Source organism: Saccoglossus kowalevskii, chromosome 3 (genome assembly GCF_978046115.1).
Source record: "Saccoglossus kowalevskii chromosome 3, keSacKowa6.1, whole genome shotgun sequence".
Lineage (NCBI taxonomy): Eukaryota > Metazoa > Hemichordata > Enteropneusta > Harrimaniidae > Saccoglossus > Saccoglossus kowalevskii.
In genome coordinates, this window is record NC_140643.1 from 8,725,938 (window position 1) to 8,753,550 (window position 27,613).

Sequence of the window (27,613 nt, forward strand, 5' to 3'; positions counted from 1 at the left end):
GGCTAGTGCCACTTTAGAGAGCATGCTTTATGTCGGTCTTCTACATCCAAGAAAATACAGAGTTTGCATCGGTTGAGTGGTGGATTCGACCACTACCTTGCCTGCACATGAACTGAACATATTGAGTTGTGTGTTGGAATGAACAAGCTTTATTCCAATAAATAATCTGAGATGTAGAGACAATTGTATTAAATGTGACCGTAAGCACAATACTAACTGTAACACTGCTGTCACTTGGCAATGCTCGCCATGCTGATTTTTTTTTTTTTTACAAGATTATTTGAAAACCTACATACAGCTTTGATACCCTGGTTGAAGGCAGCAAGGTCTGCATACTCAAGCAACCAATTGTCTAGATAGGCACTGGTGTGTATCTTTGCCAGGGAGGGCAATGAACATGTACCTTTGCCATTGGCCAATAAGCAGTAATAAGTGATGATAGGTATCCTACCAACCTAATGATGCAAAGTAATCCAGTGGCTTTAGAACCCAGCAAATGTCGTTTGGGGTTACTATGGAGACATTGTTTCCATGCAATTCAGCAAAGAATCGTATGAAAACTACTGTCCACTGTTACTGGGAACACAGTAACCATCGTCGGAATGATATGCTCAATACTTTTAATAATATGCTAGTGTGTGATGTATAGTGTTCAGACAAGCTCACGATTGGAACAATTCACACACACACATATTAGCACATGTCAGCATGTGCTAAGATCTCTCTAACTTGAACACTACTAATGCTAAAAGTTATCCTGTCACTAAAAATGTTCCAGCAAGTAATACATGACATCTTAGTATAAACATATACCTCAGAAATTGTGGCATAATGACATCATTGATGGTCAGTGTCAACGATGAGTTGACATAGTTTTGTTATAATCCTTGTTTCAATTATTTAACAATATAATATTGACAATCTGTTATTTGCGAAAAGAATTTGTCCAGATACTTGAAGTCGTGCATGCAATTTTCAGTGCACTTGTTTATTCTGACTTTTTGAGCATTCCTGTCAACTGTCCTACCTTTCAAATCAAATTTACAACTAAAAAAATAATAGCAAACCACTTTTCAGAATTGTATCTGACTTTTTATTTTGAGCAAATACTCGTCTGATTAGGAACATTTTAGACTTTCATTTGCAGCCTTTTATTGAAACGATTTCATCTTTGAAATCAAATTTTCAAAGCAACTGTTCTAACATTCCAGATATTGAAATACAAACAACACAAACACACCATGCACATATGATGTGTTTTAAGTCACTCTTTGCAGAGTGAAAATAAATAGTGTGTAGTACAATGGATAAGTTTAGTTCAAAAAATTGAATCAAAATAAGGGATTACACTGTACATATAGTTCAAACCAGATCAATGAATATGTTGTGCAGGAATAAACTTACAGAAATAAAGTGTACATGTAAATAAGCATGTTCATCATAAACAAATTCTTGTATATACATAATTTATTCGGTTTAAATATTTCTATACAAATGAGGATATTTTACTCTTTCATTTTTTCTTTTTTGAATGTTTAACTACTGTCCATCCATCGTCTTGTGCCACTGTTTCTCCGGTAATTGAATTTTCTGTTGATAAAGAGAACAATGATTTATGAATGTTATTGGTTGAATGTCATTCATTGTCCATAACAAATTGACACAGAAAGTATGTGCAAGTTGTAAACACTAAGCCATGCATAGTTACTTGCTAACAAATCGTCACAAAAAGTCCTAACAATATGCATCTCAAGATATCACTGTTTTATTAATGAAATCCTACAATGCGATGGCACTCACATGGTGCATTGCATTTCACAAATTCAAACGAAAAATTTAAACCATGAAAGCATTAATAAATAGATACTTTTCCGATAAAAAAACATTTAAATAAAACCTATTTCATAAGAGTTTTTTAGATCCGCTGTCGACTTTGTCGAGCGGAGCTTATCATATGAGTGATTGTCTGTCGTCGTCATCCGTGTCAATGTTTTACTTTTTCGACTTCTTCTTGAAAACTACTAGCCTGAATGCTTTGATACTTGGTGTATATGTACCTTGGGTAGACCTCTCTTAGGTTTGTTCATTTCATGTTGATATCTTCAATTCTCTAATATTGGTGAATATTTTTGTCATTTTTGGTAAAAAGTGATATTTTCGACTTCTTGTTAAAAACCGCAAGTCCAATTGCTTTGATATTACATATATAAGTACTACATGTGAACCTCTCTCAGATTTGTTCATTTTGTAATGATATCTTTAATTCTCTAAATTTGGTGAATATTTTTGTCATTTTTGGTAAAAAGTGATATTTTTGACTTTTTGTTAAAAACCGCTAGTCCAATTGCTTTGATATTACATATATACCGGGTAGGTACTACATGTGGACCTCTTTCAGATTTGTTAATTTCGTTGTGATATTTTCAATTATCTAATTTTGATGATTATTTTTGTCATTGTTGGTGAATAGTGATATTTTTGACTCCTTGTTGAAAACAGCAAGTCCCATTGCTTTGATACTATACATATTGTTCATTTTCTAATGATATCTTCTGTTCTTTAATTGAAATGTGCATTGCTAACACGATATACAGAGGTTGCATCTATTGGCTCCAACTGATGCCTTATATTTCATTAACAGTGAACACATAGACCAATATTCAGTAAACACACCTGTGTCATCATTCCTTATACTATTATCATCTGTACTTGTAGATGGTTTATCATCCTTACTCTCCTCTGAACATAGATCCATACCCCCTAGTCTGGCTAATGTATTATGTTCATTTAGACATGTACCTCTAGAATCTTCATCCATTTCCTGTTTTAAAAAAAAATAACCAGATGATGAAAATCCAATGAAGATCAGACAACAATGGAAGACTGTAGCATTATATAATAACAATATGTTCTATATATGTTAGTGTGTGATGTAGAGTGTTCAGACAAGCTCACGATTGGAACAATTCACACACGCGCATATTAGCACATGTCAGCATGTGCCAAGATCTCTCTCTAACTTGAACACTACTAATGCTAAAAGTTATCCTGTCACTAAAAATGTTCCAGCAAGTAATAATACATGACATCTTAGTATAAACATATACCTCAGAAATTGTAGTATGACATCATTGATGGTCAGTGTCAACGATGAGTTGACATAGTTTTGTTATAATCCTTGTTTCAATTATTTAACAATATTAATGATAAAACAAACATTTAAACATACTTCATCTTGGCCATTCATTTGTACACAAACTGGTAACTGGGAGTTTGGAGCTTCTTGTAAACTTGATATCACTTCAACATCCTTTCCTTGTTTGCAGAGATGGAAGTATTTGCAGATTAACCTGGAAACCTGGAAAATAGATAAATTAGGCATATTATGATATGCATGCTCACATGAGGCAAACTGCCATCATCTGCTATTGTATCAAACACATACTCACATGAGGCAAACTGCCATCATCTGCTATTGTATCAAATTCATTATTGAGAACCTCAGCAAGAAAATCTTCTACTTCATACTGTTCAATATCACCTGTTAACAGATAAATTATGCATTCAATATTTATAATCTTGTACCATACTCATACGCCTAAGTGCCCACCCGCTACTTTGGGGAATCTTTAGTTTCTGGTTCAAGTTTGACTAAGAGCCAAATCAAAAAAGTTTTTGATAAAACTGATGGACATTATTTTATTTACCGTTTCTGTTTTCCAAATTGTGAAAATAAATGCACGTTCCAAGTTTACAGAGCTTGGTCCTGTCAATAACATCCAGGGATTTTTTTAAACAAGGGAACAGGGGCATAGCGCCCTCAAGCCAGGGGCATAGCGCCCCTTTACCCTGGGAAGCAGATCCTCTGGCAACCATAAAATTCTGAATGACCAGGGATCACATGTGGCCACAGTCTTCAACTGTGATCTGTCTGATTGTAGTGCTCCCTCCCTTTCTAGGAAAACTCCTGACATCAATGTATGGTCAGCCTAAGAAGTTAACTTTTTTGTCCCAGTAATCCAGAAGCCAAATGCTGGCAACAGTAAAAAAAATTATCAGCAAAATGCGGGTAAGACAAAATATTTACCAGCAAGGTGATGCTAATTTTGAAATTTACCAGCCAATATTTTATATGTAAATAAAGCAAAATACAAAACGTTTATTGGAGTGTACAAGTCTGTTTTATTCATACCGGTAATACATATGAGTTTGGACACTGTATACATGGAATTATATGCCACAAACAAGTCAACGCCATCTTGACGGTCATATCACAACTTGAATTGTCCCATGTGTTAATTACACAAAGTCATCTAAGCAGTTATCGCTACATTGACTCAGCATTAGGGGCAGAAACTTGAGCATAGACAGGCCAAACATGTTTGGTGTTTTGGTGTATTTTTCCTATGTAGAAGGAGCAATTCTGGGAAATTGGAAAATGGCATCTCTCGCTTGGCAATGAAGTAGGCAATGTTCATTTTTACTTTCATGTCCGTTTCTGTTTTATCACACTTATCTGATTTTTGGAATGCAATGGAAAGAGAACTGTCTTTTACTCTTGCGGCGATGTGGTGCATGGACATGGTGTGTAACAATAAGCTTTCCTTTTTTTAACAAGTTTACATTCAGCCGCATACAACACACGGTAAATGTTATCAGGGAGTTTTCGTTCGGCACTTTCAGTTTCCAAATCAATCCATTCAAATAGATCCGTCCATCGAACAATCTTTCTTCCACCTGTTTCTGTAGTATCTATAAGTGCTCACTTGCACTGACATGGAAAAAGCTTGTAATCTGCCGACTCATTACGGTATCGGAAATATCACGTCCACTAAAATAAAACTAAATAAATAAACCTTGTTTACAGTCGACTAGCACCGACATTGAAACTAGAAGAAATGCAGTATTTGCTGATATGGAAACAGGTTATTCCCCACTGTGAATTAATAAAGTACGAATGTCATTATTGGCTAAGAGTTAAACACTGCTATTGAAAGAGCCAATTGCAATTGCTGTAAGATGACCAGACGCAAGGGAGTGTTTTTTCTCTCAAAGAAAATGAAAGTGTAACAAAATGATTCATTGGTTACAAATCGACTCTTTGGATTCCAGCAGCCAATTGAAAGAAACATTACATGTAGAAAACTACTTGTCTCCAAGAAGTAAATTTCACATGTGACTTGAATCGTGCGATGTTTTTTAAATAAACTACGCACTGTTGTGATGACCTACTTTCTGTTGCGTGATTTTCTAAGACAGTGTATTTTTAGTACGACTAAAGCTTCCTTTTTACTCGCTAAATGCGTGTCTGCACTTGATATTTAGTAACTAAATGCGAGTGATGTATCAATTTGTAAGGCTAAATGCGAGTATTTATGATTTATGATTTTTTAGTCGCAAATGCGAGTAGAAGTCGCAACTTCCTAGGCTGATGGTAGTTCTTTTTTGGAAGGTTGTGTTGGCTTTGAAAATGACAGATTGCTTTGTGCTTACATGTACCGGTATAAGTTTTTAATATGTGTATGTGGCAATAAATGATTTACCACGGCTGTGAATAATCTGCTTTTCCTTTCCACTTTGTGTTTACAATGTTACAATATCACAGCATTCCAAATCTTGAAGAGTAAAACGAAGCTGGTCCTTTTGGTTTCAAATAATGATGTTCGTAGCAATCCGAGCATCAACGTGGGTGGACATCTGTCTTGCAGCATCTCTTCAAAGACTTGCGATTTTCTTTCCATCCTCAATTACGGCAACTGCATTTACATCATATAGATGGTGACGATGTAACTTGTATTCTTTACCGATACAAAGTTCATCACCCTTGCCATGATGAGGCACATGGGCAATAGGAACGAGCTTGATAATGACTTGTACCATGTTTGATCAGTGAAATAATAATTATTTGGCAAACTCTTGGTATTTATATACTATACAATTCATCAGAATGAGTGATTCACATGATTATTCAGACATCATTCACCATGCCGCAATCATTGTTCAAATAGATTTTCTCATTGGGTTATTTGTGCATTCCAGTTGAACATGAATGACAGATTGTCAATTTTCAACATTTATAGCAATCGGGAAGTGAACAGAGAGACAAGTAACAGCGTAAATTGCACCAGAGGAAATGTCCGCTATCAGATGAACTGGACAGCAGTATCTTTGAATATTCATCAAAAGAGCATGCAAAATAAAGTGTGGTGTGAAATGCCATGTTACAAACAGCAGGCTGCACAGATAATATCTATGATTTCAAGGCTATTAACGACTGATTCTGGAGCAGGAAAAATCGATATTATGTTGGCGTTTTCGTAAATGTACGTGTATAAATATTTTAAAATACTACAATATCATACGTATTACTTTCTACAATATATTTGAATAAAATATTACAATGCATTACTGGTATATATTTTTTTCTTTTTGTTCAGTTACAAATGATTTACAAAAACTACCAGAGGATTACCAAGAACAGATTGGGATTTCGCAACAACATTAAACATTTACAAGAGAAACATGAATATATGTTATTAAATATTTGAAATATGAACAAAACTATGGTTCGATTTGATAATGCCCCATCAACGACAAAAAACGTTTACAACAGGAGGGAGAAAACATGGTTACACCTAGTATTGTCAGTCAGGGCTAGTAGACACAAAGATGATCCAGAATACATAATTTTCAGGTAAGTTTTCATTCTTTTTGTATATTTGCTGTAACCAAGAATTCGCTATAAGTTCAAGTATAGTATATGCATGGCTTTTCCACGCTTATTCTGCTATGTTCACATAATGCTGTCAGCTTATATTATTTTTTTCATACTGAGAATGCAATGGGAGATTTGGACAAAAGGTAATGTCAGATATTGTGGTGACAAGAAACGGATGAATGACAGTCAATAAAATTGTATAGTGGTAAACACAGACAATGTATGAAGACTACTGGTTTTAGATAGAGCTCAACAGCATACGTGTATGATGAAAGCAGCTGGTGACACAGCAGACAGCATTGACAATAACCACAGTCCCTCTATCACAATAACACAGTCTTCATTGCAACAGGGTGTACACTGATTGTCTAACCAATAATCCATTTAAAGAGAAGATTAAGGAGGAGTGGATTAGATATATGACTGAATATCAGCGCACCACACAGTGAAACAAGACAACACGTTATAAAATGGGTCAGCCAATCATGGGAGTTGATCACACTTCATCAAGAACTTTGTACGTTTTATTTCCATGTGAAATATGTATTTTTTTTCTGTTATTACGTCAGTTGGAAAGAAAATGTATGTATTATTTTGCTAATCCATGTTTTGTGTGTGCAGGGTTTGTGAACATATTAGTGCACAAAACTATGCTGTTATCAACCTCCTAAATAAGAAGTTTAATAAAAACATGTCAAAAAATTGGAATTTTGCCAATTTTCGAGTAGGGTGCTTGGCTGAGTACCCTGGGCATTTATTCAGACAAGTATGATAATTCATTATTTGTTTAATGATAAGTAACATTTCACACAACATTTTTTAGATTCAGAGCTTGAAATATTAAATAATAATTTTTCCTTTCATAATAATTCAATATTGACACAAGGTTATTTCTGAAAATGTCTAACTGATACCTACTATTTTCTTGGAACCACTGTTCAACTGCAGTAACAAACCATACTGCCTTTTCCATGGAGTGAGGACCACCACAACCATGTTGTACTGCTAACTATATAAAGATAGATAATAATTATTATCAATAAAACAAAGACATGGCACAGTCCTTATATAATAAAAAAAATCATTCCTCACACAGAACTGTATGTGTATATTTACAGTTTATAACTAGTGTGATATGCAAAGATCCCATTGCAGAGTCTGCAACTAGTGTGATATGCAAAGATCCCATTGCAGAGTCTGCAACTAGTGTGATATGCAAAGATCCCATTGCAGAGTCTGCAACTAGTGTGATATGCAAAGATCCCATTGCAGAGTCTGCAACTAGTGTGATATGCAAAGATCCCATTGCAGAGTCTGCAACTAGTGTGATATGCAAAGATCCCATTGCAGAGTTTGCAACTAGTGTGATATGCAAAGATCCCATTGCAGAGTCTGCAACTAGTGTGATATGCAAAGATCCCATTGCAAAGTCTGCAACTAGTGTGATATGCAAAGATCCCATTGCAAAGTCTGCAACTAGTGTGATATGCAAAGATCCCATTGCAGAGTCTGCAACGAGTGTGATATGCAAAGATCCCATTGCAGAGTCTGCAACTAGTGTGATATGCAAAGATCCCATTGCAGAGTCTGCAACTAGTGTGATATGCAAAGATCACATTGCAAAGTCTGCAACTAGTGTGATATGCAAAGATCCCATTGCAGAGTCTGCAACGAGTGTGATATGCAAAGATCCCATTGCAGAGTTTGCAACTTGTGTGATATGCAAAGATCCCATTGCAGAGTCTGCAACGAGTGTGATATGCAAATATCCCTGGGAAATTGATTTTTAAAGCAAGTAAGTTTTTATGAAATACAAATTTAAATAGATGCCTTTTTGGAGGAAAATCCAGGTACATGTGTGTATGCAGTAAAAGTCAATTTTTGCATAACTAAATTATTATGTGTGATTGTGGGAATCCAACGACCCTTACTGCTAGAAATTGAACTCTGATCATTCAGATTATGTAAGTAAAATGAGTATTATTGTCAAATGAGATGGCAAATCAAAATTTTTTTAATATACAAAAATTCATAATTTTAACTGGTACTGTAATTTTAATGCTTGTTAACAGTAAATGGGCTTCTGCTTGGAACAAAATAGTTCAATTAAGTCACATTGGCTAGTACTACATCGCATTTTGTCCCAGTTATTGTTACTCATATTTTCCATTCCCAAAATTTCAGATCCATATAGTAAAATTGGTTTGATACATATATTAAACAGATGGATGTACGTTTTACAGTTTGTTTCTTTTGGTAAAGACTGCTTTAGTGCATACATTGCTTTGATTGCTTTATCTGCTAGGTTGTCTCTAGCTTCTGTAAATTTACCATTTGACTGAAAGATTATCTCAAGATACAAATGTAATTATATGAGTTGACACAGCAAAGTTTCTCATTTTGATAATAGAATTTTTCATTTCTTTGTAGTGTTCGCCATTCTGAATATAAGAATTTTAGTTTTCGCAAGATTTACTTTGTTTTTCCATTTTTGGGAATAATCTGGCAGTTTATTTAATGCATTTTGTAGGCCTTTTTCTGTTATTGAAATTAGCCCCAGATCATCGGCGTAAAGTAGCGGGTTAATGTTATGTAGTGTGACCTGATCAAGGGATTTGTCTTCCAAGTATTCACTCATATCATTCACATATAAATTAAATAGTGTGGGGCTTATAACACAGCCTTGTCTCACACCTTTTGTTGTCTCAAATATATTTGTGATTGTGTTTTCCAAACGAATGCATGCTTTCATATTTCAATACATATTTTTAATAATATTATAGATTTTGTTATTTATTTCATTTTTGAGTAATTTATAAAACAACCCATTACACCAGACACTATCGAAGGCTTTTTGAAAGTCTATAAAGCATGCATATAATTTTCCATTTAGCTGGAGATATTTTTTAACAATTGTTTTCAGTACAAAAAATGTGGTCTGTTGTGCGGTGGCCTTTACGAAACCCTGCTTGATTATTGTTAATTATGTTATTTGTTTATTTAATATAGTACAGAATGTTTTCCCCACTCAACTTGATACAGCTATTCCCCGGTAGTTTCCTGGGTCCAAATTGTGATAAAGAAAATAGTCAGAATAAATTCATTTTGATTATGGCAAACCATACTCTAGCACCAGCCTTAGCTGTCTTCTTAAAAAACAGCTATGGAACAAAACAGCAACAACTATCAGTGTATTAGGCCACATTTTGTGTTCATTCCATATTCTGTATTCACCATTGGCTGCAAATTGTCTTTATTGTTTTTGACTTGTTTTATTTTTTTTTAGAATTTTTTTTATTTTTTGTTTTCTTTTTTAGATTGTAGTTTTTTTTTTAATTTCTTTCTGTAAGACCCTTTTTATCCTTTCCTAAGGATTTTATGCATCTAATAAAAAATATATAGTGGAAAATATATAGTGCGAATCACCCTTTTTATAGATGTGTGAAATAATACTAATATTCCAAGACTTTGGATAAATTCCAGACTCTAAAATTAAGTTAAAAAGTTTTTTTAATGATTTTATCAAGGAATCTGAGCTGCATTTCAAAAGCTCAAGCTAAGGCATAATCTACTGTGCTATTGCCGTTATAGTGATAACATGTGAAGTTACCACACAAGTCACCAGAAATTCTACCATTTAGGATTCTAATGCAAGTGCTCTTACATACTTCCAATAGTGATTTACCGTGTGTGTTTATAAGTGTGTCTACGTTGTAATATGGTATCATGACAATGAGGGCGCCAGATTGTAGTCGAACGTGTTACGTAAGCGAAAGACCCAAGAAATGTGAGTAAGTTTTATCACCAACGATGATCTCACTTGTAGGTGATATTGATCATACCACAAATACATCTACACAGTACATGTATTATTAGTACACGAATAAAGGTTTACACTCCATTCGAAGTTAAAGCCACACGTGTGATCACCGGTTCGTATGTGTGAATATAAATTTACATTGCAAACACAGCCACTGTGAACTCCAATTGTTTTATCTCTCTATAAGATATTACCTGCATATAATTACCTGTAACACTGGCCATCCCTTTAGCACACTTTCTACACCACGATAAAACACAGACCGCTCGAACGAAGAAGCTGCCATAATTTTCAGCCTCGGCACACTAATTATTATCATTATACTTATAAGTCATTAAATTTTGCATAAATAATTCTTATTTTCTTCCAAATTATTGATGGATATCGCATATGAATTACGTACCTCGATACTAAAAACACAATGTTGGTCACATACACCACATATGAAATAAATACATGACTATTTGTATCTGTTGTAGAACAAGCCTGTTTCCGAGAAATGATTTTCCGAACAAATAAACACCTTAGCAAGCTGAGTGGTTTTCATGTTTTGTTTATTAGAATGGCCTTATTTTGGCGAATTACCCTACGCTACAGGATTTACTGTAGCCCAGATGTAACGTGCGATGGCCGAAGGTTTCACTAGAAGTCTGTTGAAAGTGGTGGTTGCTCAGATTTGTCAAAGTCTGGGTTGGCAGGCCGTTCAAACTACCCCTTGCGACCTGCTTACTGATATTTTAGAACGTTACATTGGAAAACTAGCAGAGACTACGCACAGCTATGCTGAACAATGTAAGTACATGTTTTGAGTACACACTACTGTACTTACATATGTTCATTTATAAAACCAGCAGAAGAAATACTTGCATGGCCGTTAAGATCATATTAGCTGCATGGAGAAAAATCATTCATACAGTAATCTTAATAATGCATAAATAACAAGCCATGGCACAGTCCCCGTTAGTTATCAAATTTAAGATATATAGTTATGTTTATAGTAATATAGCTGGAATATAACCATGTCAGGAATATGATTTTTTTAACATTAAAATGATTGACATTTGTATCTGATCGTCAAACAAGTACTTGTCCATATTGAGAGATATTGCTCTGGAACAGCATTCAAAATCAGCCATTTTGAATACATGTATATGTATATATATATATACATTGTATATATATATATATATATATATATATATATATATAACATGATGTACAGTCAAACCTGTCTATAAAGGACAGTCAGTGGACTGAGCCAAACTGTCCTTTATAGACAGGTGGTCTTTATATGGAGGTGGCCTAATTTATTCATTTAATCATGAATATTAATTAGGGCCGGAATTTTAAGGGAGATCATAAAAGCAATACATAAAAACAAACCTACAATGAATAGGTCTTTTTTAATAAAAGTCACTCATTTTCATCTGGATAATTACAGCTTTACTTTTTTACTACAAATTATATCATGTAAATTCACTGAAGCCAAGTGATTCTGCCCATGGATTCATTGGTGTATTTAATGCATAAGAACGATTGTCAACGATCGGCCGCATTGGCGTTTCGTTTCAGCTCGGACTTTCACACTCTCGCCAAGCAGTCTTATTCCCCAGTCTCTTACACATATTCCATCACAGGCGGTAATCATTCCCATCCTTAGTATTGTCGATTGTACACTGTGACAAAATGCACAGGCAAAGTTGCCGTGATTGAAAAAACAAACAAGCATTAAAAATGAAGAAGCATTGGTAATAAACAAAATTGACCAAACTCATAACGATTGCTCCAACTCTCGGTGTTGAATCAGAAAGTCAAACGAACTGGAATTGAAACACGGTGATCGTAAACGCAATTTTACAGTTATTTGTTGCAAGCATCGACGTGTTAAAACTGCCCAAACGAATTTTCTCGATTGCGAATTATTGATATTACCGTTTATAAAAAAAGAGGATCAAAATAGAAAACAGTAGATTATTTTATCGTCAATGAATTACTCATAAATAAGCTAATTTTATTTAAAGTAGGTAATATATATTATTGGATCATTGTAGTATTTCTCTAATTATAAATCTGAAGACAACTACCAACAATATGCAAATTGTGTGACTCATCTGAAGTGGGTGATGAAAAACACTATGTTATGAACTGTTCAAACTCAGATATTAAATCAAATAGAGATAGTTTTTTTCACAATATTAGCTTTCCAGAATTTGAAATACTAAATCAAGATTGTAAATTTATTTATTTGTTAAGTGCTATCTTATGATACCTTTCGCCAAATATGTTAATTTTATTTTAAATGTAGTTAATAGTTGTATTTAGTGGCCATACTGCCGTATTGTACTATATCGGTGTTGTGTCAATAAATTATTACTATTAAATTATTAGTCCCCATTCCGATTCGGACGAAGTCCGAAAACGGGGACTTATAATTCGGTCTCAGTCTGTGCGTCCGTGCATCTGTGCGTCCGTCCAGAGTCGTATCTAAGAATCCCTTGGACCGATTCCGTTCATTCTTTGCATGTGCCTAGTACTTTATCTTGGACATATGCACATGCAGTGGTTTAGCGATTCGATTCAAAATGGCCGACTGGCAGTCATCTTGGAAGTGCTCTGTCAGTTTTCATTCAAATTTGGCACATACATGTACTTTATACATGTTAGGATGCATGTCCATGACAATTTGTTTCAAAATCTGGTCAAGAATGGCCGATTGACAGCAATCTGACTTTTTGGCCTTACTACTATATTTCCACAATTTATGTACCATTTTCATTCGTATTTGGCACATACATCATACATATCAGTGTGTTTCATAATCAGATTAAAGATGGCCGAATAACGGCTGTTTTTATTTTTGGCCATATTACACGGAACACGTGTTTTGATGTAAATAAACAATCTGTTGTATACGCCACTTGGAACTCAAGTTTCAAGGACACGCTCACGAACCCCATCACCCCCCCCCCCCCCACGCTTTAATATGACAAGCACAAAGAGAACTTTCAAAAATTTAACCGGGACTGTGTCATTTTCAATGACTTGTTATTATTATCATGTACATGAATGCATATTATCCCCCCCCCCCCCCCCCCATCTTCAGGGGTGTCTGCCAAACTGGGCCAGATTTGAACTTGGTTGGTGGTAGGACTCGGCCAACAGTTGAAGTCGGCCAGTTTATGTGAGTGTTAATGGTCTGAGAGTCTTGTTGATTTCAGTCACGTCACGGTAAAAAATGATATACTAAAAGATGTTGTTGATTTCAGTGACGCAGCGGTGGTGTGTCATATCACAGTAAAAAATAAAATACTATATAATACAATACACTGGTGACATGCATTATTTGTATTTTTTTCACATAGCAGAGCCAGACCGTCGCCGATGCAGTGTCTGTGTTTCTTATGTAATGTTGATCTTTTTGAACACTTGTGTTATTGAAATCATCAACAATCACAAGAATTATTGAAATCAACAACATGTCAAAAGAACAGTAGCGTTGCTGGGCATGTTGTGTGGCATATAGTTTCTTTTTTGGGTAAATTTGTGTCACTAACCACTTCACACTTGGACAATTACAAACGTACAACTGGCCGAGTTTGACTATTTTTATCTGGCTGAGTTAGAATTTGGCCGAGATCGACTGTATTCATCTCAGGGTATGTGCGGCAACAATCGGGCTAATCTTGGGATAGTGATGTTCAGGCATTTTCTCTTGTAATTTCCCACCTGAGGGTAAAATCCTGGGCACAATAGTGTAGAGATAAGGTACGGTGGGAATAACAATGTGTTTGTGTTATCCCAGGTGGTGGGGTACAATATATTTAGCAACTCTTACGATTTTACTTTCCCCTACATATGCTGAGGTGGGAGAGTTAAGATTTAATACATGTTTTGACTCTGAATGGGTGAAAGAGGTTACAAAAGGAAAAAATATAAAAGTTAACAATGATTTATAAGATGAAGGTATGTAAGTTGTGTTATATGCAGTGAATATTCTGCACAAATTGAATAATTTATATTATTATTATATTATTATTATTATAGTTCTTATTATTGTTCCGAATTATTGAAATAATGCAAATTGTGAGATGATCACAAAATGGCACTCCCAATGTACATACAATTATGCAAATGAGTTACTGTAAACAAATTCTCAAGAGACAGATTTTCACTAATTTTGTCTTCATGAATTAAAATATTCAAATCATGAAAATTGCTAGCAATGAAAATTTAATGATTTATAGTACTGGTAATCTGTGAAAGAACATGTTACAATGTTTGTCTCAGATTATGTTGCTAATGTTCGTATTCGTATACATTATATGATAAACTTGCTCACTCAAGTTCTGTTTATGCATTAAAACCTTTCCATGTACAGTGTATCTATTACATTGTGTTCTATGATGCTATTGGTTGAGATGCGTTTAATGATACTTGCATTAAAAATTGTAAGATTATGGTATCTTCATTTCATATCACTGTACATGGATATATCTGTTACATACATGTATCATCTTATAAGTCCTTGATAATAACAAATTAGCAATTTAAATTGTGCATGTTTTTTTGTTTGTTTGCTTCATTTTATTTTGTACCCATTTCTATATACTGTGAATTATGTTTTTACTATCTACATGTAGTGTCAGTCATAGGTCAATAGTCAGTCTATTCTTGGAATGCTCAAGTAAATGTAGTAAATTAATGAATTAGTAAATATTATGTTATGATGTATATGAAAAATGTTTTGTATTTATTGTTTTACTTTTATTAACACTCGAACAAATTTCACAGAGCACCCAGATATACATGTAGTAACAAAAATAATATTTTTGGATGAGTCCTTATTATTGTTCAAATATATTTATTTTCATGAAATAATATTTCAACCCATTTTTGCATGTTTTCAAACTAATTTTGTACTCCTGTAAAAATTATTAAAAATTATTGACTTTATCTTGTTTACCTTATTTAATGCATGTATGATGAATACTAGTGATCACCCTGAAGGGTTAGTTAGATTTGCTTGAAAGTAACAAAAATAATAATAATTTCCTTGCTTTGAAAGACTGATTAGCAGTGGTATTCAGTGTCAAAACTTAGGTCAACCACTGGTATTTGCATAAACATTATCTAGCTATCTTCTCTGTTGAATCTTACTTACAGATAATCGTACTGAACCTAACCTTGATGATCTGAGTTATGCATTTCGACAACTTGGAATCAGTATAGCTGAATTAGAGGATTATACCAATGTTGTGGAACAGATACCATTTGCTCATGAGTTACCACAATTTCCGTTTGTTAAGAATAATGCTTTACATCATCCAAAGCCAGGTAGCAGTGAACACCGTGAACGACTCATTTATATCCCTGATTACTTACCACCACTTGTACAATATCCTGAAGGTAAGTGTCCCTCTCAGTTGCAGGACAAATATAGGTACACTCATGGTAAATTTGCTTGTTTCATAAAAAAACAGTGATTCTAGAAATCAGCTGGTAGCAGGTAAAACAATGACCTATTTCGAATAAAATACCAGATTGTTTTATTGCTTTTTATTAGTATGAAATAATAAAATATTGCATATTTACTCTAGACTACTATTAGAATCACACATCTTAATATAGTGTATATAAACCAAAATTACATTTATTGTATACTGAATTATTCTGTAATTTATATTAGCGCATATACGGTATACATGTGTACAGACAGACAGACAGTAGCTTTCTACATTTTACCTCTTGAAATCTCTGAACAACTACTGAAGTCATGATTCCTTGCATAACAGACAGGTATGGATAGAAATATTATACATTCCCGGAATAACTGAAAATGCTCATATGAACAAGTGATGCATCACAATACCTTATTATACAATACAGCTCAAAACTTTTGTATAGAATGACAGTAGGCCAATGATCATTAAAAATAGCACCTTATTCATGTATGTATCATAGTGAACAGGTACATGTGGAGAACATAAACACTAGTAAATAGGAACTGTTGAACAAAAAACTACTTTTCTAGTACTGGTAAATACTGAAAATAGCGACAAGCCAAAAAGTGTAACTTGTACATGTAGACTGCTGATGGAATGGAACCCATAATTTAGTAGAAATATTGCCTGTATAACTATAAATGTCAGTATAACTATAAGTGTCTGTATACAATATAACAATGAATACATTGGTTATTTCAAAAATAAATTATTTGTTAAATTGCAGTTAATATACTGGCATTCCTGTGTTGAATAGAACACATATACAATTAACAATTCTGATGTTAGTTTCTACTGGCAAAACAACTGGAAATGCATACATGTTATAAATAGAGTATCTCAATCTGTGACCGATGATATCAGATTTATTAAACTTGTTTTGAAATTTACATTATTACTACACTAGTTCAGTACATGTAAATGTGTTTATGTTGTCAGTAGAATACTTCTAGTGATAAAGGACAGTGAATGTTCAATGGCCTTTTTCACAGGCTACGGTTTATTTAAAAAAATTATCTTAGCAGAATTTAATAATAAAGACCTCTCACAATTGAGATTTCAATCATATTAACTTATAATTGTATATTTACTATGGTACGCCTGTTTTGATCTATAGTTAATTGCTAATGTTTAAAGTAGAATCGAGAATGTTGTGTTCCAGCACAGAGGAGATGTTTTGAAAACAGAGTATTCTGGCTGCAATGTTTACCATAGCTTGTGGTTCAGTCAATGTACATACTGTATATTTTGCTAACTTTGCAATATGGACAATATATATCTTGTTGTATGTAGACTGAACAAAACAACTTAGTGGTAAGAACAATTATATTCATTCACAGCACATCCTGAACATATCTATTTCTATTGAATCTAAGCCTTTTTTTTTGTAAACAAAAAATTTCTCTAATCCAACATCAACACTATTTGCTGTTAATCTTTTTCACAAAAAATTCATTATTTTACATTATTATTCAACATTTTTAATATAATAACAATGCTCATTTATGTTCCCTACAGATGCTGATGGGCTTGGTTCACCAATTTCTGGACCTTCCGGCTCTGTCCATGAAATGGGAGGAGAGCCAGTTACAATGGATCAAACATCTCCAAGGACACCAGGAAGAGGTGAAAAACGGGAAAGAAACAGCATATTACATGATGAACCATCTAGTAAGAGACTACGGATCAGTGAGGATGGAACTCCACAAGAGTTGACAGCAATATCCATGACACCTCAGGGTGTATTAACACCTAAACGTGAAGGGAAACTGCCAGATGCTACAACACCACCGCAAAGTAAACTGCCATCAGCTCTGGTCACAGCCAAGTCAGCTACTAATGATGAGAAAGAACCTTCCAATGAAAAGGATAAAGACAAGAAGATGCCACCTCCAACAGTCCTGACACCATCAAAATCACGTGCCAAGTCACCAAAATCACCCAAAGGTGGAGGTGGTAGTGTTGATTCAAAAGCAACAAAACTTAAAGAATTTCTTCTGCATAATAAGCCTAATTCTCCAAAAGGAGGCAGCAAGATTGCTAAGTCACCTGAAAGGAGTAGAACTAGTAATAAAAAGTCACCTATTCGGACAAAGTCGCCAGCAAAACACGCACCACCAAGTTCTCCTCCTGCCATTACACCTATACTAACAGGACTTCTGTCAACAATACAAAAAAATGGTACTGATCAAGAGGATATTGAGGATGTCGTTTCTGAAAGTAAAGAATCAAAGTTAGTGCCTGCTTCTGATAAAAGCATGGACGCTTCTATTGAAGCTGTAATTGTGAGAGCACAGAAACATATTACTGAGAAAGCTGAGAAGCAGGAAATTAAGGAGGAAAATGTGGAGATTAAGAAAGAGAAAAAGGAGAGGGAGAGGGAAGAAGAGAAAGAGAAGGAGAAGGAAAAGTTTGATGTCAATACAAGTCGGCTGAGTTCTGTTGAGAGTACCATTGAGGCTGTCATTCAGAGGTCACAGCAACAGTTTGCTGAGGAGCAGGAGTTGAAAGCTAAGCAGAAAGAGCAAAAACCTGTTGAACCTCCCAAGTCACATGATCCTTATGATTTTATTGATGATGATTCACCTGCTCCTCCTACTCCGCTAAAGGAGCAGTCTCCTTCAAAACCTATTGTGAAGAAGATGAAAAGAAGCAAAGAGCAAGAAAAAGATAAAAAGATGAAAGTGAAAAAATTCAAAATAAAAGATGAGAAGCGAGAGAATGTAGAACTGAAAAAAATAGAAAAGGAGAAACCTGCAGAAAACATCCCCCCAAAAGTACATGATGCTGTAAAACTTGAGGGACCTGTGAAGCTCAAAGATAAAGCCAAAAAGAAAGACAAAAAGGAAAAGAAAGACAAGCATAAGGAGATTAAAAAAGTTAAAGAAAAGAAAATTGTTAAGGGAGATAAGAAGGACTCTTCTCAATCTCAGGAGAAGCCTGCACCACCACCACCTGAAAAATCTGTGCCTCTCATTCCAAAAATTAGTATAAAAACAAAAGACTTTCCTAAAACTACTCTGACCTTCAGTGGTCTTGATCTCTCACAGCCTAAGCCATCAACTGTTGGAAGCAGTGCAACTATTAAGGCTGATATGCCTAAAGAAATAAGTACAGAAAAGCATCATGAAAAGGCCAAGAAGAAGAAAAAAGATAAACACAAGGAGAGGCATAAAGAAAAACACCGAGACAAAGAGAAAGCAAAGCATAAAGACAAAGAAAAACATAAGAAAGAAAAGCATAAAGATAACAAAGAAACTACAATAAAGGTGGGTTTTTCTGTCATATTTTACTACCGGTAGTTTGTGTAGCAACATCAACATCATTTGTGTTTCTCAACTGACTTAGGTGGTTCAGGTGTAAATCAAAATTAGTCTGACAACATCATAACTGAACAAATCAATTAAATTAAAAAGAAACAAAAAGTTGAGGTTCCCTATGTCTGTGCAGCAAAAATGAATCTTCACCAATGAACCAGAGTTCATCAGAAAGGAAACACATGAAAACATTATCCAGTTACCAAAAATAAATCGGTCAACAATTTTTTTTTAAAAAGATTCAGTTCTGTTAATATATATATCCATTAAACACTTTTAATTTTAACAGTTGAAGTCGGAATCTTCAAGTACAGAAATCCCTAAGATTACTTTAAAAATTGGTACCAGGCCGTCTGGTGGAAGTGATGCCTCAGCACCTGCCAAAATGTAAGTACATATCGCTTGTTGATTTATTACATTATCAAATAACATTCAGATTTAATATTTGCTTATAATAGAAGCTCATCTCGAATAAAACTATCTTTATGACATCAGTTTGTCAACCAATCAGCTTGGATGAATTAGGCTTTTACAGACATATTTTATTTCTCTTTGTTCTTATTCTAATGTATCAAAAGTCAAAACTTTTGATCTTGAAAATCACGTCGGTAGGATTTCATTGTACACTTCAATGTATTTGGACATGTTAGTATGTGAGAATGTCAGCATTAAATGCCATCAGTGTTAAATTGTTACACTCGTCAGCAAAAACTGTGAGATTCATCAAAAGCAAATGGTTTAATCACAATTTTGTTATATTTGCAGAGTCATCAAGACACCAGTGGTTCCAGAAAAGCCGCCTACTCTGTCTCCCTCACCACCCCCTGTGCTCTCACCACGTCCTCAGACTTCCCTCCCAAAACCTCTTCCAGAGTCTCCCAGTCCTACACTCAATCCTTCACCCCCTTATCCTCATTTCCACATTCCACATTCTTCACCACCACCTTATCAGGCTCCTCGATTTCCATTCCAGTATCCCCAATTTAGCTCTCCCCCTCCTCATCACCAATATCCATTTTCTATAAGTTCTATGATGGCACATGCTCCAACACCTTATGCATCCTGGGCGGCTCCTCCACCATCAATGATGCACTCAGGACCAGGTCACCCAGCATTGTTGTCTCCTCCACCTCCCCAGAGAAAGCCCATGATTCCCACTGTTCAACCACCTCACCTACCTCCTCAGTCTATGGGTGCATTTGCATCAGCTCTACAAAATAGCCCTCCTGGCTCCATGCGACCAGGACCTCCACCCCCACCTCCTCCCCCTCCCCCACTCCTCCAACAACAGTTTCCATATCAGCTTCAGCAACCATCGCGACCACCTGTAATCATGTCCCCCCATCTAGCACCTACAAAACCTTCACCTAAACACACTCCACAATACATGCCAACAAAGCCAGTGCCACCACCTCCCAAACCAACACCACCATCTCCACCACCTTTTGTACAGTCACCTCCAACAACAGTTTCATCACCAGCACCAAAACCATCATCGCAGCCACCACCAGCATCAGTTGTGTCTACAACATTAGCAGCATCTACGTCTCAGCAGAGCGGTGTACAACGATCAGTGATCACTGAAACACTCGGCAGCACAATACTGGTAAATATGTTTACGATTTATACATTAAGTCACAGGGAAAATTTAAATCACTATCAATCTTGGACCAGAAGGACTTTTGGCATATACATGTATGAAATAGTGATTGTCTATTTCCAGCTATCAGAGTACTGCTTACACCCAATCATTGGCTCATTATTATTATTAAAGTACTGTAATTATTCACTGGTTTTTAATTACGCCATTTTTGCTATTAATTAAAATCTGATAAATTAAATCTACATGAACATGTAAAAGCACATTAGAACTAATCGTTTCCCTACCAAGTTTGTGAATTTAAAATCTTCATATTATCAAAATAGTTAAATTAAAATGAAAATAAACGGTTTTACAGTAAGCAACAAGATTTGCAAACAATCATATACTTCTTTAAACATTAAAACATTTAACATTTATACAGGATTCCAGTGGTCAAAAAATCTGGATTTGTCCACAGTGTAAGCTGCCTGATGATGGAAGTCCAATGATAGGATGTGACACATGTGATGACTGGTATCATTGGTGAGCATTGTACATGTGTAATTCTCTTTCCATAGCAGTGAAAAGTTATTTTTAGAAGAGACGCGTAGTCCAACATGTTGTGATTGACTTGCATTCTGATTTACATGTGGTTTGGCAGTTATGGCATTCATTCCAAAAATCAGATCACATCAGTGAATAATAATTCCACTCAATTTCTTTCAAGCACTGTCAACATAAATTATTTTGTTAGTCCCTGTTCGGACGCAGTCCGAAAACGGAGACTTATGTTTTGACCTCCGTGTGTGCGTGTGTACCTGTATCTTAAAAATGCCTGGACCAATCACAATCAAACTTCACACATACATGATATTATACATATGCACATCAATTTGTTTCACGATCTGATTCAAGATGGCCAAATGGCGACCATTTTTGTTCTAAAAATCATCAAAATCAAGCATTTCTCGGCTGTTTACAGATGGATTTTGTTCAAATTTGGTATATACGTTGGACATTATAGGACTTTGATGTACATCATTTTGTTTTTCATATAAGATTCAAAATGGTAGACTGGCGGCCATTTTGTTTTAATGAATGTGGTTCTAGTGCCATATCTCTGACTTGCTGTGACTGATTATGTTCAAATTTTCAAATTCATTATACATCATGTCATAGATGTACAGATATATTGGTTTGACGATCCTATTATTATCCTGAATGGTGGCCATTTTTGTTCTAAAAAATCATCAAATATCAAGCATTTCTGGATGGATTTTGTTACATACATGGTACATACATTAGACATTACGGGTTCCTGATGCACGTTATTTTATTTTTTAGATCATATTCAGAATGGCAGACTAGTGGCCATTTTGTTTTAATGAATGGGCTTCTAGAGCAATATCTCTGACATGCTTTGATTGACTATGTTCAAATTTTATATATTCATTATACATGTATTCAAAATGGCTGATTTTGTTTTAATTAATGCTGTTCCAGAGCAATATCTCTCAATACTCGTTTGACGATCAGATACAAATGTCAATCATTTAAATGTTAAACAATCATCATAATCATATTCCTGACATGTTTATATTCCAGCTATATTACTATAAAAAAAACTATATATCTTAAATTTGATAACTAACGGGACTGTGCCATGCATGGCTTGTTTATTTTGGAGTTTGTTTCTATGCTGTGTTTACATCTAAAATACTGAGGCTCACTGTATATCCACTATAACAATAATGAACAAACAATGGATAAAGAGTTAATTCTATCTCAAATAAAATCTATTCCAAATCCTATATTGCACTGTAGGGAGTTCATTATTGTTATTACGATATACCATCACTATATGTTATTTGTTAAATTGTTCAACACTTACGAGGCCCATTCTGATTGGGATTTAGTTTATGAGTACCAGGCGGAGGAAGAACTAGATTTAGAAACGGTCCTTCTATAGAAGAACTGTGATTAAGATGATAGTGGATTGGAACCTGATTTGGTTAGAGAGTTGTCCGGCAAAACGAGTGTGGGTTTTGTTTTAGTTAACCTTGTGTAACCACAAACAGGCAAGATTGGTTGGGAAATGGCCAGGGTTCATGTGACAACAATGCTGCTATTAGGCATCGTTTATACAAAAAGCACTGGACGGTTAGGCAATAATGACGTTATGCAACATGAAAAAAGACACCAACAAATTTGTAAAAAAAATAAAAAAACATTGTGATACGGCTGTGTGGCATGGGCATGCCCAGTTGCCCGACAACCAGTATACATAAATATATGCACGAACACGCATACTAACATTTTTTTACGCAATGTTGTCAGTCACCAATCATTTCACTGCAGGGATATATTTCAGGGAACATAACATTTATTGGGGATCTTTCAATTTATTTATTTTGAGACACATTTGTACTTTTTAAATTTGGTTCGTCTTTTCATCAGTGAAAACCATCTTATTTTCCCTTTTCGTAACTGACCTAGTTACCGTCTGTTGCCGCTGGAAAAATAAGAATCAAGCAAGTTTACAAGCCCTGTAACTGTGAATGTATTTCTTTGCACTCACAGGCCAGACCACTTCGAGGAAAAACAAACAGCTCACAGTATATCATTTCTTATTAGCTCTATGATATCACTTACATCATCAACTCCGTAATTACATAATCTCTTGCATTTGCATAAACCCATGACTGACAGTCATTTTGAGCAGTCAAAACGACTGCCTGAATCATGCTTTCCCCGTTAATTTTACGTGGAAATCACACTGACATCGCTCTGAAATTGTAAATTAATATTGAAATTGTATAGCGTATATATTCATGTTTGTGTCCGACATGAAAATAACGCACCACAGACGTCAAGATTGACGAAATGAGTGATTTTGCGGAGCACCCTGAAGCGATGTTTCATGCTTGAGCATTGTAGCTAGGCACTGAGTGAAATGCTGCATAGATTTTTAGCTAGCTACATTATAAAGCATTTCTTATTTTCTGCATCACAGGCCATGTGTTGGTATCACCGAAGAACCATCAGCAGATGAATGGTACTGTAAACGATGCACTGCCAAGAAAAAATCAGCACCTAAGAAGAAGAAGAAAAAGAAACATAAGGGGTCTTATGATTAACTACCAGCCTAGGTTGCCCAAAATCTGTGATTTACCACCTGCCTAGGTAGCCTACAAACATGTCAGTGTTGTGAAAGATTCCATCTAAAGCACATTGTTGACAACTTCAGCAGTTCATGCTTTATGAAATCCCACATTTTATGCTGGGTAGTGATCTGATCAGAAATGCATTGAAGGCAGAGATAATATCTCATAACACTATGCACTGATGTGAATGAATTCTTATGCATTGTAATTGGACTCAATGTGCAGGTTGCACTGGTTTTATTTTGAATCAGCAGCAAATAGATGAAACAAGACTAGTTGTTTCCATGATCTATAATTGATTGTTTGAGTTTCTGTTTATTGGAAATAACTGTAAACCGTTTAATTTCACTGCTGTAAGTTTTCACTATATAATAATTTAATTGAATTCATGATAGATGAAATATCATATTACCCCGGTAGTCACTACGACACCCTAGGATCCCAGTGAAAATTATTGTGACTCCCTAGGATCCCAGTAAAAGTCACTATGGCTCACTTTTGTAAAGATCCCAATAGAGGATGTTGATTGCTAAACATTTTTTGCTATTTCCATGTTTTGGATGAAAACATATCTTGTTTCTTTGTTAAGTACATTATGTCTGTTCACTGCTTTATTAGTACATGTATCAGTCTATTTCTGAGTAGCAAATACATAATGCTGCTGTTTCTTCAACCTCTTGTTGAGCGAGTGTAGCTGCTGCCATCTTCCGTCAAACTAAATGAAAAAACATGTGTAAAAATGTAATTGATCAGAGGTGGAGGTATATGCTCACTTTTGTATTCAGATTTCACACAAACTACCAAAAACAGTATTCTCAACAATTTGAATCACATGACAGAAATTTCAGTTTTGGGCAGTATTCAATGTCAAAACTTGGATCTGGTCCTGAACCAGTTACATAACAAATTCCAGAGGGTTGGTATGCTACAGAGACAACTGAGCTATACACACTGGATGTACAAATTATTATCACAACATATTGTGGTGTCCAGTGGTGTCTGTTACTAGTAGCTCCCTATTGTCACTGCTTTAATTGTTAATACTTGTCGTAAAATCCAAACGTCAGATATACAATACTATAGTTATATTGTTAATTCGTCTTTCTATGGTCTCTTCTGAGGTTATATCAAACTCTTAAAATACAGTTTTAAATCTATTTTATGAAGTCTTGCTTGCAAAAACATTTCAAAATCTTGTGTGTTTCGAGATTCAACAATGGAGATTCAACTGTTGTATTAATGTTTATTTGACCTCCATTTGAGAGTTTAACACACAATTGTTGGTGACATCAATTATCAAGAAATCTATTCAAAATTAAAACGTGATTTACAAATTCAAGAACTATGAACTCAATTTATGTAATAGCAGAAATTTTGATATGATCTTCTATGACAGTGCAAGTTGTATTCAATATTTTTATGTCCATAATTGGATAGGAGAAGTCCATTTGTGTGTGTTTTGATTAAGACATGTAGACAGTGGCAAACTAATTTTCTTTGATTCAATATTAACATGGGAACATTTTGAATTTTTTGTATCTAAAGAAATGTTTTTTTTTTTCTTCTGGCATCTATTGCCATTAATTCGTTTTTACTATGGATAGGTTTTTATAACAGTTGAAATTATTATTACTATAAAAGTTCACTTTATTTGTTAAAAAAATGTCCACACTGCCTCTGACTTTTCAGTAGCAAATTCAAATTGTGAGAAAAGCCATTGTCAGTCTGATTAGAGTTGACCAATCTTCTGTACTTTTTTGTTACAAGCCACATAGAGGGTATCATTTTTGTATATATCCAAACTAATTTTTCATGCAATGGAATGTAAATCAATCACTTTTAAAACACAAATAAAATTTAAATCAAGCAAGAATAACCTACTGTGTTGTTTGATTACTTGGGGTTGAGTGGGATAATGATCTAACAGAATTTTGAATTCATTTCTTGCAGGAACACTGTATAGACATCTATGATGCTACGTGACGTCTTGTACGTTTTAACTCAATCTGATTAAAATCCTTGTGGGGATATGTTTATATTTCTTTCATTTTATTAAAATTATTGTTTGTTTATTCCTTTCTAAGAGTTTTTTTCCTTTTTTCGTTTGCGAAATCCCCACTGGCAGAATTAAAAAAAATCACAATATTAAAATAAAAGTAGTAAAGTGAAATAAAGACATTAATAACATAGTAAAAAATAAAAAAAAATTAAAGCCTGTACACTACATCAGATTTTAATCAGATTGGTTTTAACTGGGCCGCTTTGTCATGTGTGCAGTATCCTGTCAGATTCTTCTGTGTGGCAAGATGCTATAATTATGTTTTAGCATAAACAGTCCGAATATCAAATGTCCATTTCACTTTGGACCAGAAATATTTTTTTCTGTTTGATTCTGTGGTTAATTGGTCCAAAATATTCATCAACAAGAATGGTTACGAATATGCTAATAGTAGTTAACAGCCTGTTCTAATGTTATTGTTTAAGTTGCCATACTTGCACATTTGGTGTTTTTTCTGCAGCCTCATCTAAGGTTGTTTTGTAAAGCATTGTGGGTTAAAAATAGTCTGGTATGCCCCCCTCCCCAAGTACAATTGACACTAGTAATCGTATATATGACAAACAGGCTGACAGAAACTACAAATTGAAAATCTAGTTAAGTCAATCTCATTGATTTTGGTTGGTATTGTGGGTGCTTGCATACTAAGAACTTTCAAGATAATCTACAAGTGTAGATATCCCTTATCAATTGATGATTAATAATTACCTGCAGCGTGCATGTATTGTAAATTGATATTCTAGCAATCAAAATTGTCTAAAGGCTTTACATCATTATAAACTACCAAGAAACACACAATGGAATATACGTCATAAACAATTACTAGCATTGTGACTATATTGGCCTTCATTTATTTTGAGAGGAACTATAAGCATATAAAGTAATGGAGCAAATTCTTGATATTGTCTTGTACAAGGTCTTCCATGGAGAAATGGTAATGTATGTGGTCATCTGATTGACATGAGGCGGTATGATCTGTAAGCTATAGGTTTCTGGGAGGCACACACATTCCAGAAAGGAGTTTGCAATTAACATTTAGAACAGTTTAGATCTACGGATGACAACTTGTGACAATGAATCCATGGATGTCCAGTCTACGCACGTCATTAGGTCATTTATGTAAATGCACTCCACCAGTTTATTACCGCATTTGATCTATTAATATCACTTGTCAAAGCAGAAGAATTTCATATATAATCCTTGCAAGTTAATTTCCATCATTTATAGGTATTTCAACCTATTAAATAGGGTGACAATTTTATCTCAATATTTTATTTCAAAAGTGCTACTTAGACATAAGCCATAGCCTTTTGGGTGTTTTACCATGTTGAAATCATGGTTTTAGAGAAAATTGTGTGACAAGATAGTCTATGTGACGAAATTGGGTTTGATTTTTTAAAAACATCACAAGAGAAAACCGTTTGATTTACTAATAAATGAAGAAACTGGCCGACA

At 34.6% G+C, this 27,613-nt stretch overlaps 2 protein-coding genes across 4 annotated transcripts; one reads left to right on the top strand and one right to left on the bottom strand.

Annotated features, from left to right (window-relative positions):
* Positions 1-1,070: 1,070 nt before the first annotated feature.
* Positions 1,071-10,965, bottom strand: LOC100372866 (pre-rRNA-processing protein TSR2 homolog). Of its 2 annotated transcripts, none has more exons than XM_002732481.4 (6): positions 10,747-10,965; positions 7,637-7,727; positions 3,450-3,541; positions 3,230-3,358; positions 2,674-2,821; positions 1,071-1,590 (listed from the first exon to the last, which is right to left on the bottom strand). In XM_002732481.4, exons 1-6 carry the CDS (start codon positions 10,855-10,857, stop codon positions 1,514-1,516), a joined length of 648 nt encoding a protein of 215 aa, XP_002732527.1. In that variant the 5' UTR covers positions 10,858-10,965; the 3' UTR covers positions 1,071-1,513. The 2 variants fall into 2 exon arrangements, with proteins under 2 accessions (XP_002732527.1, XP_077863481.1); XM_078007355.2 differs by having other exon boundaries at positions 10,733-10,860.
* Positions 10,966-11,062: 97 nt separating this feature from the next.
* Positions 11,063-25,978, top strand: LOC100372715 (uncharacterized). 2 transcript variants are annotated; one of them, XM_006813679.3, is made up of 7 exons: positions 11,063-11,330; positions 15,702-15,944; positions 17,558-19,308; positions 19,646-19,743; positions 20,122-20,962; positions 21,381-21,481; positions 23,952-25,978. In XM_006813679.3, the coding sequence occupies exons 1-7, from the start codon at positions 11,165-11,167 to the stop codon at positions 24,073-24,075; spliced, it is 3,324 nt and encodes a 1,107-aa protein (XP_006813742.1). In that variant the 5' UTR covers positions 11,063-11,164; the 3' UTR covers positions 24,076-25,978. The 2 variants fall into 2 exon arrangements, with proteins under 2 accessions (XP_006813742.1, XP_085352854.1); XM_085496728.1 differs by lacking the exons at positions 11,063-11,330; positions 15,702-15,944 and adding an exon at positions 17,336-17,353.
* Positions 25,979-27,613: the final 1,635 nt, after the last annotated feature.

Coding starts and splice junctions, on each gene's coding strand:
- LOC100372866 (XM_002732481.4), bottom strand. CDS start 10,857: ATGATAATAATTAGTGTGCCGAGGCTGAAAATTATGGCAGCTTCTTCG. Junction 3,542..7,636: donor ACAGTGGTTCCAAGAAAATA/GTAGGTATCAGT, acceptor ATCTGTTAACAG/GTGATATTGAACAGTATGAA. Junction 1,591..2,673: donor TATAAGGAATGATGACACAG/GTGTGTTTACTG, acceptor CTTTATCAACAG/AAAATTCAATTACCGGAGAA.
- LOC100372715 (XM_006813679.3), top strand. CDS start 11,165: ATGGCCGAAGGTTTCACTAGAAGTCTGTTGAAAGTGGTGGTTGCTCAG. Junction 19,309..19,645: donor ACAAAGAAACTACAATAAAG/GTGGGTTTTTCT, acceptor TAATTTTAACAG/TTGAAGTCGGAATCTTCAAG. Junction 20,963..21,380: donor CACTCGGCAGCACAATACTG/GTAAATATGTTT, acceptor ACATTTATACAG/GATTCCAGTGGTCAAAAAAT.